This window comes from Stegodyphus dumicola, chromosome 1 (assembly GCF_044657685.1).
Source record: "Stegodyphus dumicola isolate Sdum_Otavi_A_Nest chromosome 1, ASM4465768v1".
In the NCBI taxonomy this organism is placed as follows: domain Eukaryota; kingdom Metazoa; phylum Arthropoda; class Arachnida; order Araneae; family Eresidae; genus Stegodyphus; species Stegodyphus dumicola.
Window position 1 is genome coordinate 189,225,561 of NC_140768.1, and position 14,697 is coordinate 189,240,257.

At 33.6% G+C, this 14,697-nt stretch overlaps 1 protein-coding gene across 1 annotated transcript in view; it reads right to left on the minus strand.

The window, feature by feature from the left end:
• LOC118205085 (uncharacterized) overlaps positions 1–14,697 on the minus strand; it is a 130,832-nt gene that overhangs the window by 29,938 nt on the left and 86,197 nt on the right. Inside the window, exon 8 of the mRNA XM_085824063.1 lies at positions 8,563–8,723. Coding sequence (XP_085680189.1) covers positions 8,563–8,723 — 161 coding nt within the window. The remainder of the gene's footprint in view (positions 1–8,562; positions 8,724–14,697) is intronic.

Here is a 14,697-nt window from a genome sequence, read left to right on the forward strand (position 1 = left end):
GACCAAGAAAACAAAAGGGGGGGGGGTCTGTTGCTTGTTTTGCAGCGAACTGTAATGGTTTCAACATTCAAGATTTTGCAGAGAAAGGGGAGACCTCCCACCCTTCGTACTGTATAATGTATTGGCCAACAAAATGAAATTAGTTTTACTATTCGATTACTTTCCCTTTATTTAAGCCATTCCGAATATTATTCCTTAGAAAGCTAATCTGTGTTAAAACACAACCATTTTTGGAAGTTTACTATACTTCAGCAGTTACTGCAACTATGTTAATTATAAACATTAATACATATGCTCATAATATAAGCATAATGATCATATTAAACACGAATATGAACTGACCAAGCAGAACGAGAATGCAAATTTTTAAGATCTTGATAGAAATTCAAACACATTGTTACGAATTTGGTATTTAAAAAGCTAATGTTAGGTCAATTAAATCGTTTTATTTCCCATGCAGTGCAGCGCGTGACGAATATTAAAAGAAGAAAGCTAAGCTGAAAAATTAAAAATAAAAGAGCACGTGCATTTAACATTAAATAAATAAATATGTCTTTTTGATTTCGAGAAAGTACCAGAAAATTCTTGCACGCGATTTTAAAAATCTTATAAAAGGAGGAAAACCTCTAAGTTTGTAGTAGTTGCTTAGTTTGTTGTTGTTTAGAAAACTGCTTTCATTGATTGTAGCGAATTCGCGGATTAGCTTTCTTTAGCTGTTTTGGAATTAAGTTCTATTGAACATTTGAGTAGTTAAAAGATAACTACTGTGAGATATTGTAATACTGCACGATAATTTGAGGAAATTTAAGCACATTTGTTGTGATAATAATAAATTTTCTTCATTTTTTTTATCGGACTTGTGCATTCATTTCGTAACGAACCCGTACGCACGCAACAATTTTTGGTGTCAGGAGCGGGGTTTTGAATGCCAATTACAAGAGCGATGGAAGAACAATTCAGGCAAATGATGACTGCATTTACTGCTTTCCAAGAAAAGATGGAAGGGGCTGTCAACTCCGTTAAAGACGAGATGAAAGCAGGTCAGAACGAAATGAAAAGAGAAATTACCTGTGTAATAGAAAATAAATTTGAGGCTATGGAAGGCAGAATAGATGCAGTCGAAATTAAAGTTGGACAAATTGAAGAAAACGTTTCTTCTGTAAAAGAGCAAATAGAAGACTGAGTTTCAGCCGTGGAACAACAAATGGGTTACAGAGTTGATTCAGTCAAAGAAGAAATAGAAGGAAGAGTTTGTTCCGTTAAACAACAAATCGAACAACAAATTGATGAGAGAGTTTCTGTAGTTGCCAAAGAAATGGATACTTTAAAGAAATTCGTAGCGACGGCAGGGAGCAGGAGTAATGATTTTAAATTCTTACCGATGCCTGCTCGTCCATCTCTAAAGCTATCCACATATGATGGGAAGACATCCTGGCAAGTGTATAAGACCCAATTTTTTATAGTTGCGGATGCGAATGGATGGGATTCCCAAGCTAAGGCCTGTCATTTTGCCGCTTCTTTGAGAGCAGACACAGCGGATATCCTGCAGACTCTTCCCCCAAACCAGAGATTAGACTTTGAAGCTCTATCGGGCGCATTGGAGCTGCACTTTGGGGAGAAGTGTTTAAAAGACTACAGCAGGCTCCAACTAAAATCCCATCAGCAGAAGCCCATCGAAACACTTCAGGAGCTTGCCACGGATGTTGAAAGGCTGTCATATCACACTTTTTCGGAGTGCCCGACAGAAACAAGAGAAATCCTGTCCCTGCAGTACTTTATCGACGGCATCCGGGATCCTGAATTACAGAAAGCTATACGAATGGCGGATGTGAAGGATATAAAAAGTGCTCTGTAGTAAGCCATGAAATTCGAGGCAGCCCAGCAAGCAACTCATAGAGACCGCTACCCAGTCAGAGCTATGCGAGTCCACAAGCCAGTGGATCAACTGATGGCTCGTTCAGATGATTTATCCAGACAAGCCGACGCTTTGATACGGAGTAGCAGGGAGAACAAAGTGGCTCAAAGGTGTTGGAGATGTGGTTCTGAAGGTCATCTACGACGGCATTGCAGAACACCCCACGGCACGGATAATAAAATGGATGATTTGATAATACCAGTGAATGCCTTGAGACGGAATATTGGTGAGAAGAAACCAACCCTAAAGTGCTGGAACTGCAGTGTTGAAGGCCACATACGAAGGAACTGCAGAACACCTCAGAGCACGGAAAATAAGAGAGGCCAGTTAAACAGACAATTAAATGCCATGGGACGGAAAAGGATTGACAACAAACTAAAGTACTGGAACTGTGGAGCTGAAGGCCACGTACGAAAGAATTGCAGAACACCCCAGGTTACGAAAATTGAGACCATTTCTGAGCAACGACGCAGGAAACAAATTAATGACCATATCAAGGAACGGAGGTTGCCAGATAATTAAAAACCCTGTTTTAAAGCGCTTAAGATCTCTATAGTGAGTGGCAACAATAACGGACTGGAGTTCCTTGCAATATGATCATTGACACAGGAGCTAATGTCACCATCATTAGGAAAGATTTAGCTGAACAGTTTAAAGATAAACTTATTTGGACGCCATCCTGTGTTACCCTTCAGACTGCGTCTGGTGATAAGATCAACATAACTGGGAAGTTAAACGTGAGCATCACGTTTGGAAGTGCTGCCTACCATCACACAGCTTATGTGGCAGATAATACAGATCCCTGCATACTCGGATTGGACTTTTTAAGGAAATACAATTTTTCCTTAGACTTCAAAAACAACAAACTGCTTTCAGCATCTGGTGACATGACTATCCATTCTCAGAAGAGATCCTCACCTGGAAATGCCTATGCCTTGTCTGAAAGACCCAGCTCGGGAAGCCGCCGAAATCATACTATGGTCGAAAAGAAACGCAAGACTACCAGCTATTCTCCATCCCAGAAGCTTTTTGATCGAGACCTTCGTCTGCCTTGTGACCGTCTGTTTGGTCGCCCTACGGATGCGCCTTCATCGCCTGAGGAACACATCCAAGATGTCCAGGCCTGTTTTGAAGTGACGCACCGTTCCCCACAAAAGCAAGTGAACTTGGCATCGGAGAAAGTGAAGACCAGGTACAACACTAGAGCTATTTGACATAGATCCAACAAAGGAGACAAGGAGTGGTTGTGGAACCCGATTCGACAAAAAGGAGTCAGGCCTGATTTACAATCGCCTTGGGATGGTCCGCACACAGTTCTAAACAGGATGAATGACGTCGGGGTTCGGATCCGTGAGTCTTCGAACTCTAAACATAAAGTCGTCCATTACGACAGGTTAACTCATTAATATGGCCATAGTACGTAATGTAAATAGTATAAGACCATGGTCCTTTTTGTTTTTAAATGTGTATTTGATTTCATTTGCATTTAGTATTTGATTTGCATTTAGTATTTGATAGCATTTGATTTGTTTTATGTATTGCCTTTATTGTTCATGTTGTTTGATATTGTAATGTAATGCTTATTATTGCATTTATGCCACAGTTATAAGTTTAGCTTCCTGTCCAGGGATTGTACTGCCCGGGACGTACAGTCCTTGGGAAGGGGCAGTGTTACGAATTTGGTATTTAAAAAGCTAATGTTAGTTCAATTATAAATTAAATGGTTTTATTTCCCGCCCAGTGCAGCGCATGACGAATATTAAAAGAAGAAAGCTAAGCCGGGAAATTAAAAATACAAGAGCACATGCATTTAACATTAAATAAATAAATATGTCTTTTTGATTTCGAAAAAGTAACAGACAATTCTTGCACGCGATGTTAAAAATCTTATAAAAGGAGGAAAAACCTCTCAGTTTGTAGTAGTTGCTTAGTTTGTTGTTGTTTAGAAAACTGCTTTCATTGATTGTAGCGAATTCGCAGATTAGCTTTCTTTAGCTGTTTTGGAATTAAGTTCTATTGAACATTTGAGTAGTTAAAAGATAACTACTGTGAGATATTGTAATACTGCACAATAATTTGAGGAAATTTAAGCATATTTGTTGTGATAATAATAAATTTTCTTCATTTTTTTTATCGGACTTGTGCATTCATTTCGTAACGAACCCGTACGCACGCAACACTATGTAGTATTTGGGTGGGAGGAAAAGAATGCCGAATGTAGCCGAATTTTCTACTGCTTTCGCAATTCTTTGACCAATAGAACGACGGGCACCTGTCTGTACTCTTCGTGCACATCAAAGGTTATGTTAATGCAGAGAAAGGGGGAAAAGCTATTTCCGGGAGTATGACTCACCATCTGACATTCCATATTAGGAAGAAAAGTTGTTTATTTAGTTTCGGCTTTGGTACGGGGAAAAATAGGGCGTTCATTAAAAAAAAAAAAAAAAGCACTAAAAGCAAAAAAATAAGGGCTTTAAAGAAAAATTAAGCACCTATAAGGGCCTTTATATTTTATTTTAAAATATAAGGACTTATAAGCACTTATAAGGACCGCTACGAACCCTGATTAAATATTTTACACTTGTAATAGTTGGACATATTTGAAAGAAGATACGTAACATTTTATTTAGGTTTTACTAACACTTAGCTTTATGTTAATTTTTTTAATGTGTCATTTTTTTTTTTTTCATTTTTTGATCAGTCTAGAGCAGTGATTCTCAACCACTGTGTTGTGGCACTTTTGTATGCCGCCAAATTTTAGAAATGTATATAGTAAAAATTATAATGGGTTTAATCCTAGTATATGGTACACATGAGAATTGGCGAAATTCAGTTTTTAAGACATAAAGAAGCGTGCCAATTTTGGTATTCAGTTTTGTTATTTGGTGTCGAATACTTCTGTGCTTGCATTAACTTTGAACGAATAGGAAGAACTTATTTTGCTTTCTAATAATCGAGATTTAATTTAAAAATATTCGGAAGAATCAATTAATTCATTTTGTATAAACCTTAGATGTGATTATCCCATGATGGCCAAAAATGCTTTAAATGTATTATTACAGTTTTATACATCTTATTTGAGTGAATTAGGATTTTTAGTATTAACCAACATAAAAATGAAAAAAAGAGCAAGACTGTTAAATGTAGAACACAATATGAGAGTAGCCTTGTCATTTTTACGACCAAATAAATATAAATAAATTATCAAAAACATCAAGCTCAAATTTCTCATTGAAAGTATTTTTATTATTAACTTGTAATTAATCCCTTAATAAACATACTGCTGTTTTTGTAGTACATATTATTTTATTTTACATTCAAAATTAATATCAAACTATTTTACACAGTGTATTATTATTAGGTAAGTAAACAACTTTTACACTTATCTTTTTCTTTGTGTGTTGCCAAATTTTGAAATCGTTAAAAGTGTGCTGCGAAAAAAAAAAAAAAAAAGGTTGAGAATCACTGATCTAGAGTTTTGGTAAATAGTAAGTAGATTTTATGTAAAGTGGCATAGGTTAAAATGAGAAGTAAAATCATAATCAGATTGATTCAAAACAAAAGACTGGCTGTTGTCACTGCTCCTGCTTGCCTAGAGAGAGACCTGCTGATCAGAGCAAACCTGATGAGCCTGATGTAAGCAGGGTTTGCAAGTTTTGAAAGTCAGCTGGGCACTGTCTGACGCAGTTAGCGTCGTAGCTTTGTGTAGAATTTCTGGGTTGTAACTCAGATAATATACTTTAAAGGTTCTAATAACCAACTAAAGCACCAGAGGTGATAAGTTTTTTGTATTATTTTAAGTCTCACTAAGATGCGAAGAATACGCTTTACATGAATTTTTACATTTTTGTGTTTTATCTTGTGACCACGGTAAGGGTTAATGAAAGGCAATAACTTGCTTTAATATGCAGAGATAATTTTTAAAGGTAAACAGTTAGTTATAAGTAATTAAATTAGGTATTAGATAACCTTAATCATTATAGATTTACATGGGCACTATTAAATTTTATTTTTTAACAATATTTGTTAAAAAAAACCTTATTAAAATCACAAACTAATAAAATTTCACAGTTTAAAATACATGTAATTTATGGCATTGATTTTTAAATGATATTAAGATAATTACACATTAAAAGCTGTAAGGATTATGTTAATTTTATCAACAGTTAAATTTTAAGTTAAAGTTCGTTTCCTGTCACATTCTTAACTTCAACTTACTACTTCCAGCCAGAACGTAGTTTTGGAATCTTGCTGAATATTTAATAAGGAGGAACGGTATTTAAACCACGAAGTTACATACCGAGTCAGAGAGAATCAGAGTTTCTGATTTACGCACGTAAATCATGGCATCTTAGGGAATGACAATTTAAAATATAAAGAATATTAGAAACATATGGATTGTGTTTGTATGCATGACTGCTCTCGAATGGAAATGAACTAGAATGAATAGATTTATGATGCCAGTTAAATGAAAAAATTATAGACTTTGAGTGCTTGCATGACTAAACTAATATCAGACATCAATACAATCATTAAATTTATTTGCCAGCCAACAGATGGTAGAACTTCTATAATCTGCTTTTCTTTCCCTTCTCATGATCAGATGGTACTTCTACTTCCCCCAAGTGGCTCGCTAGTCGGTACGCTGGATGTACAGCTATGCAAGTCATACAGCTTGAAAGATGGAGACAAGCTAATGTATGGTTTATAAAACCTGTTATTTGTGTTTGTTTATTGTGCTTCATTAGATCTATGTTACATTAATACCAATCATTTGAAACTGTGCAAAACATTTGAGTGTTATTTTCATATGAAAATTCATCTTGTTAAATTAAAGTGCTAAACAGAATTACAATTGTGATTTTAATTAAGAGATTAAACTACAAGCCATATCTTTAACAAAGGGCAATATGTCTAAAATGTAACCTGTACTCCAAGAAACGTTTAGAAAGTTCAGAAGTTTCAAAAATTTTTTCTTCAAATATGCAATGTGAGGCAGGAAAGTTTTATAGAACATGAGACCAAGAAATTTTACTTCTGGTAACACCAGAATCAAGCATCTCTCCAGGCAGTAATCAGGATGTAGTTTTCTTTTATGCTAAAAATGGACAACAAATGGTCTTCTGGTTAGAAAACCTAAATTCTTCTTCATTTGCCCAGTCAATGATTCTGTTCACGGCAATTTACAATTGTCTTTCTATACAATGCATATCAGCACCTTGTCAGCTTATCTGGAGATTATTATTACACAATGCTCCACTTACTGTTGAGTGGAGTTTATTTAAAATGGAATTAATTTTGAGGCTAAAATGTATAACACTCAAGCTACATCCTTGTGGCACACACTCTTAAGTGAAATGATTAGCCATTGCAGTATCTAATTTTACTCTAAAGTTCTGTTCCTCAAAAAGTTCTATATAAAAATTGGAAGGTGACGTGCAAGTGACTATTATATAAGATTTGGGGTACGACATACCTCCAGGGCTTACCAGTCTTTTTCCTTACAAAAACAAAATGTAAATTATGTGGTTCCTTTTCAAGAAAGCATTCTGAGTAGTAGTATCCAAAAACAAAATGTTGATCGACTTCTTTGATTAAGGAAAGCATTTAATTGCAAATGTCAGCTTTATGGCTTCAAATCTTTTTCAGTGTTTACATTGATCAGGAAGTACTGTAATCAGTGAGCACACTAAGACAGAATGCAATGAGCAGTTGGTATGTAAAAGTTTTGTATTTCTTAAACCTAATTTAATTAAATATGGATTTTGTGTAGCCACAAATAATTAGATTAAAAATAGGTATAGAATATAAATAATTGAATGATGTGTTTTAATATACTGCTCACAAAAATGTAGCCAAATGCAGACAGCTACACTTAACACCAAACATTGTTTCAATAATATCTTTTTTTTTATTATTATATTTTTAATCTGTGTAATTTTACCTTTGTTACTTTGTTTCATAAGCAGCTTTAAATATTTAATATGTATTCTCTTCAATTTTGATTTAAATTTCAAAAATCAAAAAGGTCATTAAAACTACATTTTGAAATTTTGATAGCAACAGTAGTTTTCCCCAAAAAAGGCACTGGGAGGGGGAACACTGAAAACACAGCAAACGGAAAAAGGCGAGAAACTACAACTTACATTTTCACAGAAATGAAAGACATTATCTGTAAACTTAAATTCTTACTAGATGCAAATTTTCTCCATCACTGGTACTTCCTGCTATTTACACATCTAAGCAGGATTATCTGAGGATCATTCCCATTAAAAAAGAATTTTCAGGGAAAGGAATGCCTATATGGCAGACTTTTAAAGGAAATGAGCAATACTTAAAACTGCACTCAACGAAAACTTGTTGAAAAAACTTTATGCAACCAATATTCAATTGTCAAGAGAATATATCATTGTTTAATATTTTGTCTATTCAGTTACTGGTCTGTCCTTTACATACTCTAATTTGCTTAAATTATTAATTTTATAAGCTCTCCCAACTAGTAATTTGAATAAACAAGTATTTTCTTAATTCCCTTTACAACAAAACCCAAATCTTAATTACTGGTAATTCCTTATCACGTTTGATACTTGGTTTCACATAACACATTTAATTTATAATACATTAGATGAAAAATCCTATAAGCTTACTCTAATTTGATCAACAATTTTTCTTATCTGTGGCTCAAATCCCATATCCAGCATTCGATCAGCTTCATCCAATACTAGATACGTACATCGCTGCAGATTTACTCTATCTTCAGACATAAAATCAAGAAGCCTTCCTGGTGTAGCAATACATATATGAGCCCCTAAAATAGAAGAGAACATGATATATATGTATATGAAATAAAAATGCAAAGGAAAAGACGGAGCAGTGTTGATACGTGCGTGGATCCATATTGAAGAGGAAGAATTCTGATTGAGTAGTATGCTAATAATGTTGACTTGGTTGATATCTAAAAAACTTGGCAGTCGAGGTGGTTTTAATTCCATTTTTATTTTCCAGTTGACGTTTGTGGCCAGAGTTCACTTGGGCGCCTATTCAAAGAACATTTACATTTTTGATATTATTGTGTTAGCAAGCAAGACAGCAAAATTATACCCTAGCAGAGCAGAGAGCAAAGCTGAAGAGCATAGTTATGCAAGATAGAAGCACACAAAGAGAAAAGTTTTGGTTTGAAGTAGAAGATGCAGAGAACATTTGAAGAATCACAAAAATCACATAATCTAAATATATCTTTATTACTTGTTGATTACTCTATTAAATGGCACAGCACAATGGGGCCAATCTGCACCCCACAATTTTGATGACGACGCATTACATTTTTAATAGAAGCAGCTAAGCAAGAGACATCCTTAAGCTAGCTAGCGTAGGCAGAGAAAAAGGGAGGGTATAGACCGCAGACCATCACGTTGGTATGAGGTATTCGACCGTTTCACAGACCTTTACCTAGCTATTTTTGCTCCCAGGTAGGGTTGAACATATGAAGAATAGAATCTCCTGAGTAATCAGGAGGAAGAGCACTGAAGTGCTTGGCATAGGTGTCGCCATCTATTGGTCTTTTGGGACTATTCAGCATTGGTGCCACAATCGTGAGTTTTGGCAATAGTTATTTAAGCAAATTTTGGAGGCATATATTTTCTTGATAAGCAATTTTTCTGTACATTTTCTGGAGTCAAATCTCATCTTGGGTAAATACAGGAGCAATTTTTGGCAATATATACATATGATGCAATGAATTTTCCTATAAATATGGTACATTTGTAGTTTTGCAGATAATGTGATACACAGTTGCGTAAAAAGATTTTTCAAAACTAAATTTTCTATACATGATGCACAATTTTCTTTTAATAATAGTAAGAATAATCTCTTGATTAGATGCAATTAAATAGATGAATTTATTAATATTTACAAGTCCTTTGCAGATTTAATGTTTAGCTAAGGAGCGAACCTTCAATGCTTCATGCAAGAAAAAACTTAGCCTAATACTGCTCGGCTATCGAGCTCTTGTAATTTTTTACGTTTTTTTTCACCAATTACTGTTGTGATGAACCATTCTAGGCCTTTTAAAAGGCTGTGAGATTGTGTAGTCATACTTTCCTATTTTTTTAAGCATTTTATATTGACTGTTATCTATTTTAGTGAAAAAATTATGAGCATGGATGAGAATTTCTGTGTCAAGGGGTTTAATTTTTAAATCTCTGTGGATTGTGGAATTTCTGATGTACCATGGCGAGTTGGTTATTATTCGTAGGGCCTTGTTTTGGATTCTCAGAAGAATTTGCCTATTCCTTTTAGCTGTAATTGCCCAGGCAGGCACTGTATAGAGTATGATGGGTCTGATGCAATGGGAGATTCTTTTTGTTTCTAAATTAGCTTGGAGTTTCTGCTCATAATGGGATAAAGTGACATTAAAGCTTTGATGGCTTTATTTTTAGTCTCGTTGATATGAAACTTGAAATTTAGTTCTTCATCTAGATATATGCCTAAGTACTTGGTTTTAATTTCTCTGGGTATGATTGAGCTTTTGAATTTTATTTCTTCATAGGTTTGCCTTTGAGAATGTATATATAAATATATATATATAAATATACATAAAAAGGAGATTAATTTTTATTTGTATAATTTTGTATATTTTCCATTTCACATTTTTATTTTTCGAGTTTGTTCTTTCATTGGATTTGTTTTGATAATGTGTTAGACCTCTTATAAATGGTTGCAATTATTATATTATAAGGAATTGCCTTGCTTTTATCGCTATTTAATAATAAATTTAGATGCTTTGAGTTTATTTTACTTCAGCCCTGAAGCTATAGCGCAGGATAGTTTAAAAATTTTTAATTCAAATTTTTAGCCTATTTTTATGTTTTATATATACAGTCAAAAGTCATTAATCCGGACCTCAAAGCTACAAACTTTCTGCGCATGTGGCAACGCATAGGTGTTCACGCATGTGCATAATAAGTTCACGCATGCGCGTTTAACGTATAACGGACGGTATAAACTAAGCTAAAATTATCTAATTATCTATTTCAGTTAATGTTGCAGATTGCGTTGTTCCTTAATCTTCGAATTGGATCCAGCTTATTATTTTTTGCAGACTGTTAGAGCAATTTTATAAAAGTAAGCTTGAACTTTCGATTATGTCAAATAGAATTTCCGATATATATTTACTAATATGTAAAGGATCTACAAAACGAAAGTATGTTTCGATGTCCATCAAATGTGCATAATAAGTTCATGCATGCACGTTTAATGTATAACGGACGGTATAAGCTAAGCTAAAATTATCTAATTATCTATTTCAGTTAATGTTGCAGATTGCGTTGTTCCTTAATCTTCGAACTGGATCCGGCTTATTATTTTTTGCAGACTGTTAGAGCAATTTTATAAAAGTAAGCTTGAACTTTCGATTATGTCAAATAGAATTTCCGATATATATTTACTAATATGTAAAGGATCTACAAAACGAAAGTATGTTTCGATGTCCATCAAACAGAAAGTGGATAAAGGCATATCCTTTGTTTCTCTAACCATTCCGAAATCTGTTTATCAATTTCGCGCTGCTCTGCGGGGGGTAGGGGGGACGCCGCGGCACGCACTGAACTGGAAGTTGATCTGTCAGCGCTATCCTTATCTTCAGGGCTGATGTTTTTATTTTATTCAGCTTATAATTCGTTACTAAATGTAGTATTTCATCTCGATGTATTACGTCTTTGATATGATTTAAATCAAATTCCTCATCATTATAAATATCATGAGTACACATCAAATAGTTTTCTGGTTGCAATTTTCTAATTTCGACTATTCGTAATGTATGCTTTACGCATGCGCGTGTTGAAAGAAATGTTTAATAAAGTAAACAAATAAATATTAAGCTTTTTTTGTAAATTTTGATACCCTTTAGATCATAATTGCTCTTTATTTCATAAATTACGGTTTCATATTTTTAATTTTATAATTTCTGCATGCCATCTTACCAGATTTAAAATGATGATCTATAATCTGGATCTATAATCTGAAAATCCGATTCGCCGAAGTCCTGACGAGTCCAGATTAAAGATTTTTGACTGCATTATCAGAAATGGAGCAATAGCACAACTAGTTTTCAAGTATATAACAATAAAAATTGTGTGTGTGTATGTATATATGAAAAGGAAAAACATTCTTGAGTATTAAAAAAATTCTGCAATTAGGGATTACCTCAAGAGTTATGAACCATGTAAATGTTATCAGAAGCAATTTAACCGAAAATATTTGATTCATGTAAATAACTTCACACCAATCAAACCATGAACACAATATTTGTCATTCAAATTATAAAAAGATGTTTTATCACCTTTCTGAATTTATTATTACGTATATAAAAAGCATTTTAGTAAAAAAAAAAAAAATTAAATAAATCCATGAATGTATATTTGAATTAAAAATTCAGCTATGAATCCACTACTCAATATAATAATGTTTTTTATAAATGCTCATTGCCTATTTTTTGAAGGGCATAATTTTGAAGTTCTAAACAGCGAGAGTTCAATTCGTGGCTATCAATAAAGGTACAGAATAGAATGAGTTTAAATTCAGTAATTCTGAAAATGAATACATGATCAATTTTTAAGTACTGAACATGAGTATGGAATGTGCTGATAATTACTTAATAGCTATGCCATGATTTCCGATATAAATTTAGTAATCTTTATTAAAACATACACTGAAAAGCTAATTAATTATGAGCTCCATACAAATGCATGCAAATAAGCTATAATGCCACAGTATTGCAGTTAGATAGCAAGAATGATATAAAATGAACTGTTGGATAACTGATAAAAAAAAAAAAAAAGTGCTAAAGTTCCCTGCTTGTGAAGAAGGAGATAAAATATGTGATCTAATTTACTTCGAAGGCAGTATGATGGTGAGCGGTCAAAGCACTAATCTGTGAATGCACTTGTGAACCATTTGAAAACAAGAATTATTCTTGTTTGCAGATAACAGAAACTAATTAAATTAGATATAATATTAATGGCAAGGGTTACTATTAGTTACTAGATGTTCAAACTGAAATTTTCAGACAAACTGAATTTTAAGGCAAGTTTTTCTAAATTATAGCTAATTTTAATCCAACATTAACTCTCTGGAACTCTGAACATAAACTTGCTGTATAGCATGGAAGTTGAGGACCTTTTCTAAAGGCTTAGCTGGCTATAACAAACAAGATAAAAAATGTTCAATTCACATAGGGTGACAAAGAGTCAGCAATAAATAAACAGAAAAATGCCAAGTAGTCTGATGAATCCTATTTTCAATTAGTATTTCAATCAATACGAATATGCAGAAAACAGCACAAAAGCATGGACCACACTTTAAGCTGCTAGACGCAACATTGTTATTTGGAAAATATTTTTCTGACATCATTTGGTCCCTTAAATTTTGAGGTAAAAAATATCAACAGTGATTAACCCTCCAAGTGGCGAGCCGTATATATACGTTCAACCAAAACTGTGCTCTAAGCGGCCAGCAAGCATATATACGTCCAACCAAAATCCTCTTCCAAGCGCCCAGCAAGCATATATACGTCCAACCAAAATCTTGCTCTAAGCGGCCTGCAAGCATATATATGCTTGCTTTAGGATTTCTTTTCCCCAGCAATTTCGACGGGAGTGATTGCACTAATAGGCTCCCTGCTGGAAAGAGGTTTGCATTTCTGAAATCTAGCTTGTTATTTTGGGGTTGCTGCACATAACTGTTGAGCCTCAAAAATCTATGTTTTGTTCGAATTTTTAATACTGCTATCGAATTAGCCAAGACAGCAGAAATACTTTCAACACGTACTGAAAGTAAAAATAGAATTTATTTCTTCATCTAATATCTAAAATGGGGAATAAAAATAATTGAATAATAACCACTCTTCAACTAAAATCTGGTTTGACAGTTTGAAGCTAATATATAAATCCAGAGTACTTATTCAAAGTTCCTATTTTTTAATTAGAATCGAATATCCGAAACACAATAAGTTGAACAGAATCATTAAAATAATTAATTTCAAAATGTTAATGATTTAACATACCTCAACATTTAATGAAGATTTGTTTTAATAGAAGCATATCGGTATTGTATTGGAAATTTATATATACAAGAGATGTTTTAATGACAGACTTTTGACAGCATAAGACTGATATTAACGTTACAATATAGAAACATCTTTATTTTCGGAAATACTAGAATAATAAACATGTTACAATTTTAAATAATCGTAAGCTTTAAACCGATACTCGTTGAAACCAGGGCTGACATCACAGCAGGAGTGGCAGAATTAAAAGGTGGGAAAATTTTTAGAATTTAGAAAAACACTGAGCGGCAAAATTTAGGGATGGCAAAAATTTTGGAATTTAGGTAATACACAAGGCAGAGGCATTTACAAGCTGAAAATGTTTTTTAATTTAGTAATGCACCGGAAAGCAAAATTTAAAATCTTCAAAAGTTACGCTGATCGAGAAAATGCCTAGCGCCAGCCATGGTTGCAACGCTTCGACGTATGCTATCATGTGTTAGAGGTTCTGAACTTTAAGTAAGCACAGTAATGAGCAAAGTGATTTTTTATTAAATATAAAAGTAAACAAGTAATAAAATAAATATCATCATTCCTTTCTATACAACTTTTCCTTAACCTCATTTATTATTAAAATTATTGTTATTATTATACCAATACCAGCTACTTATGAATCTTTCACTACATATTTTAAAGACGATAGCTGAATTCATCTCCCGCAGTAATCTATAGCAGGGAT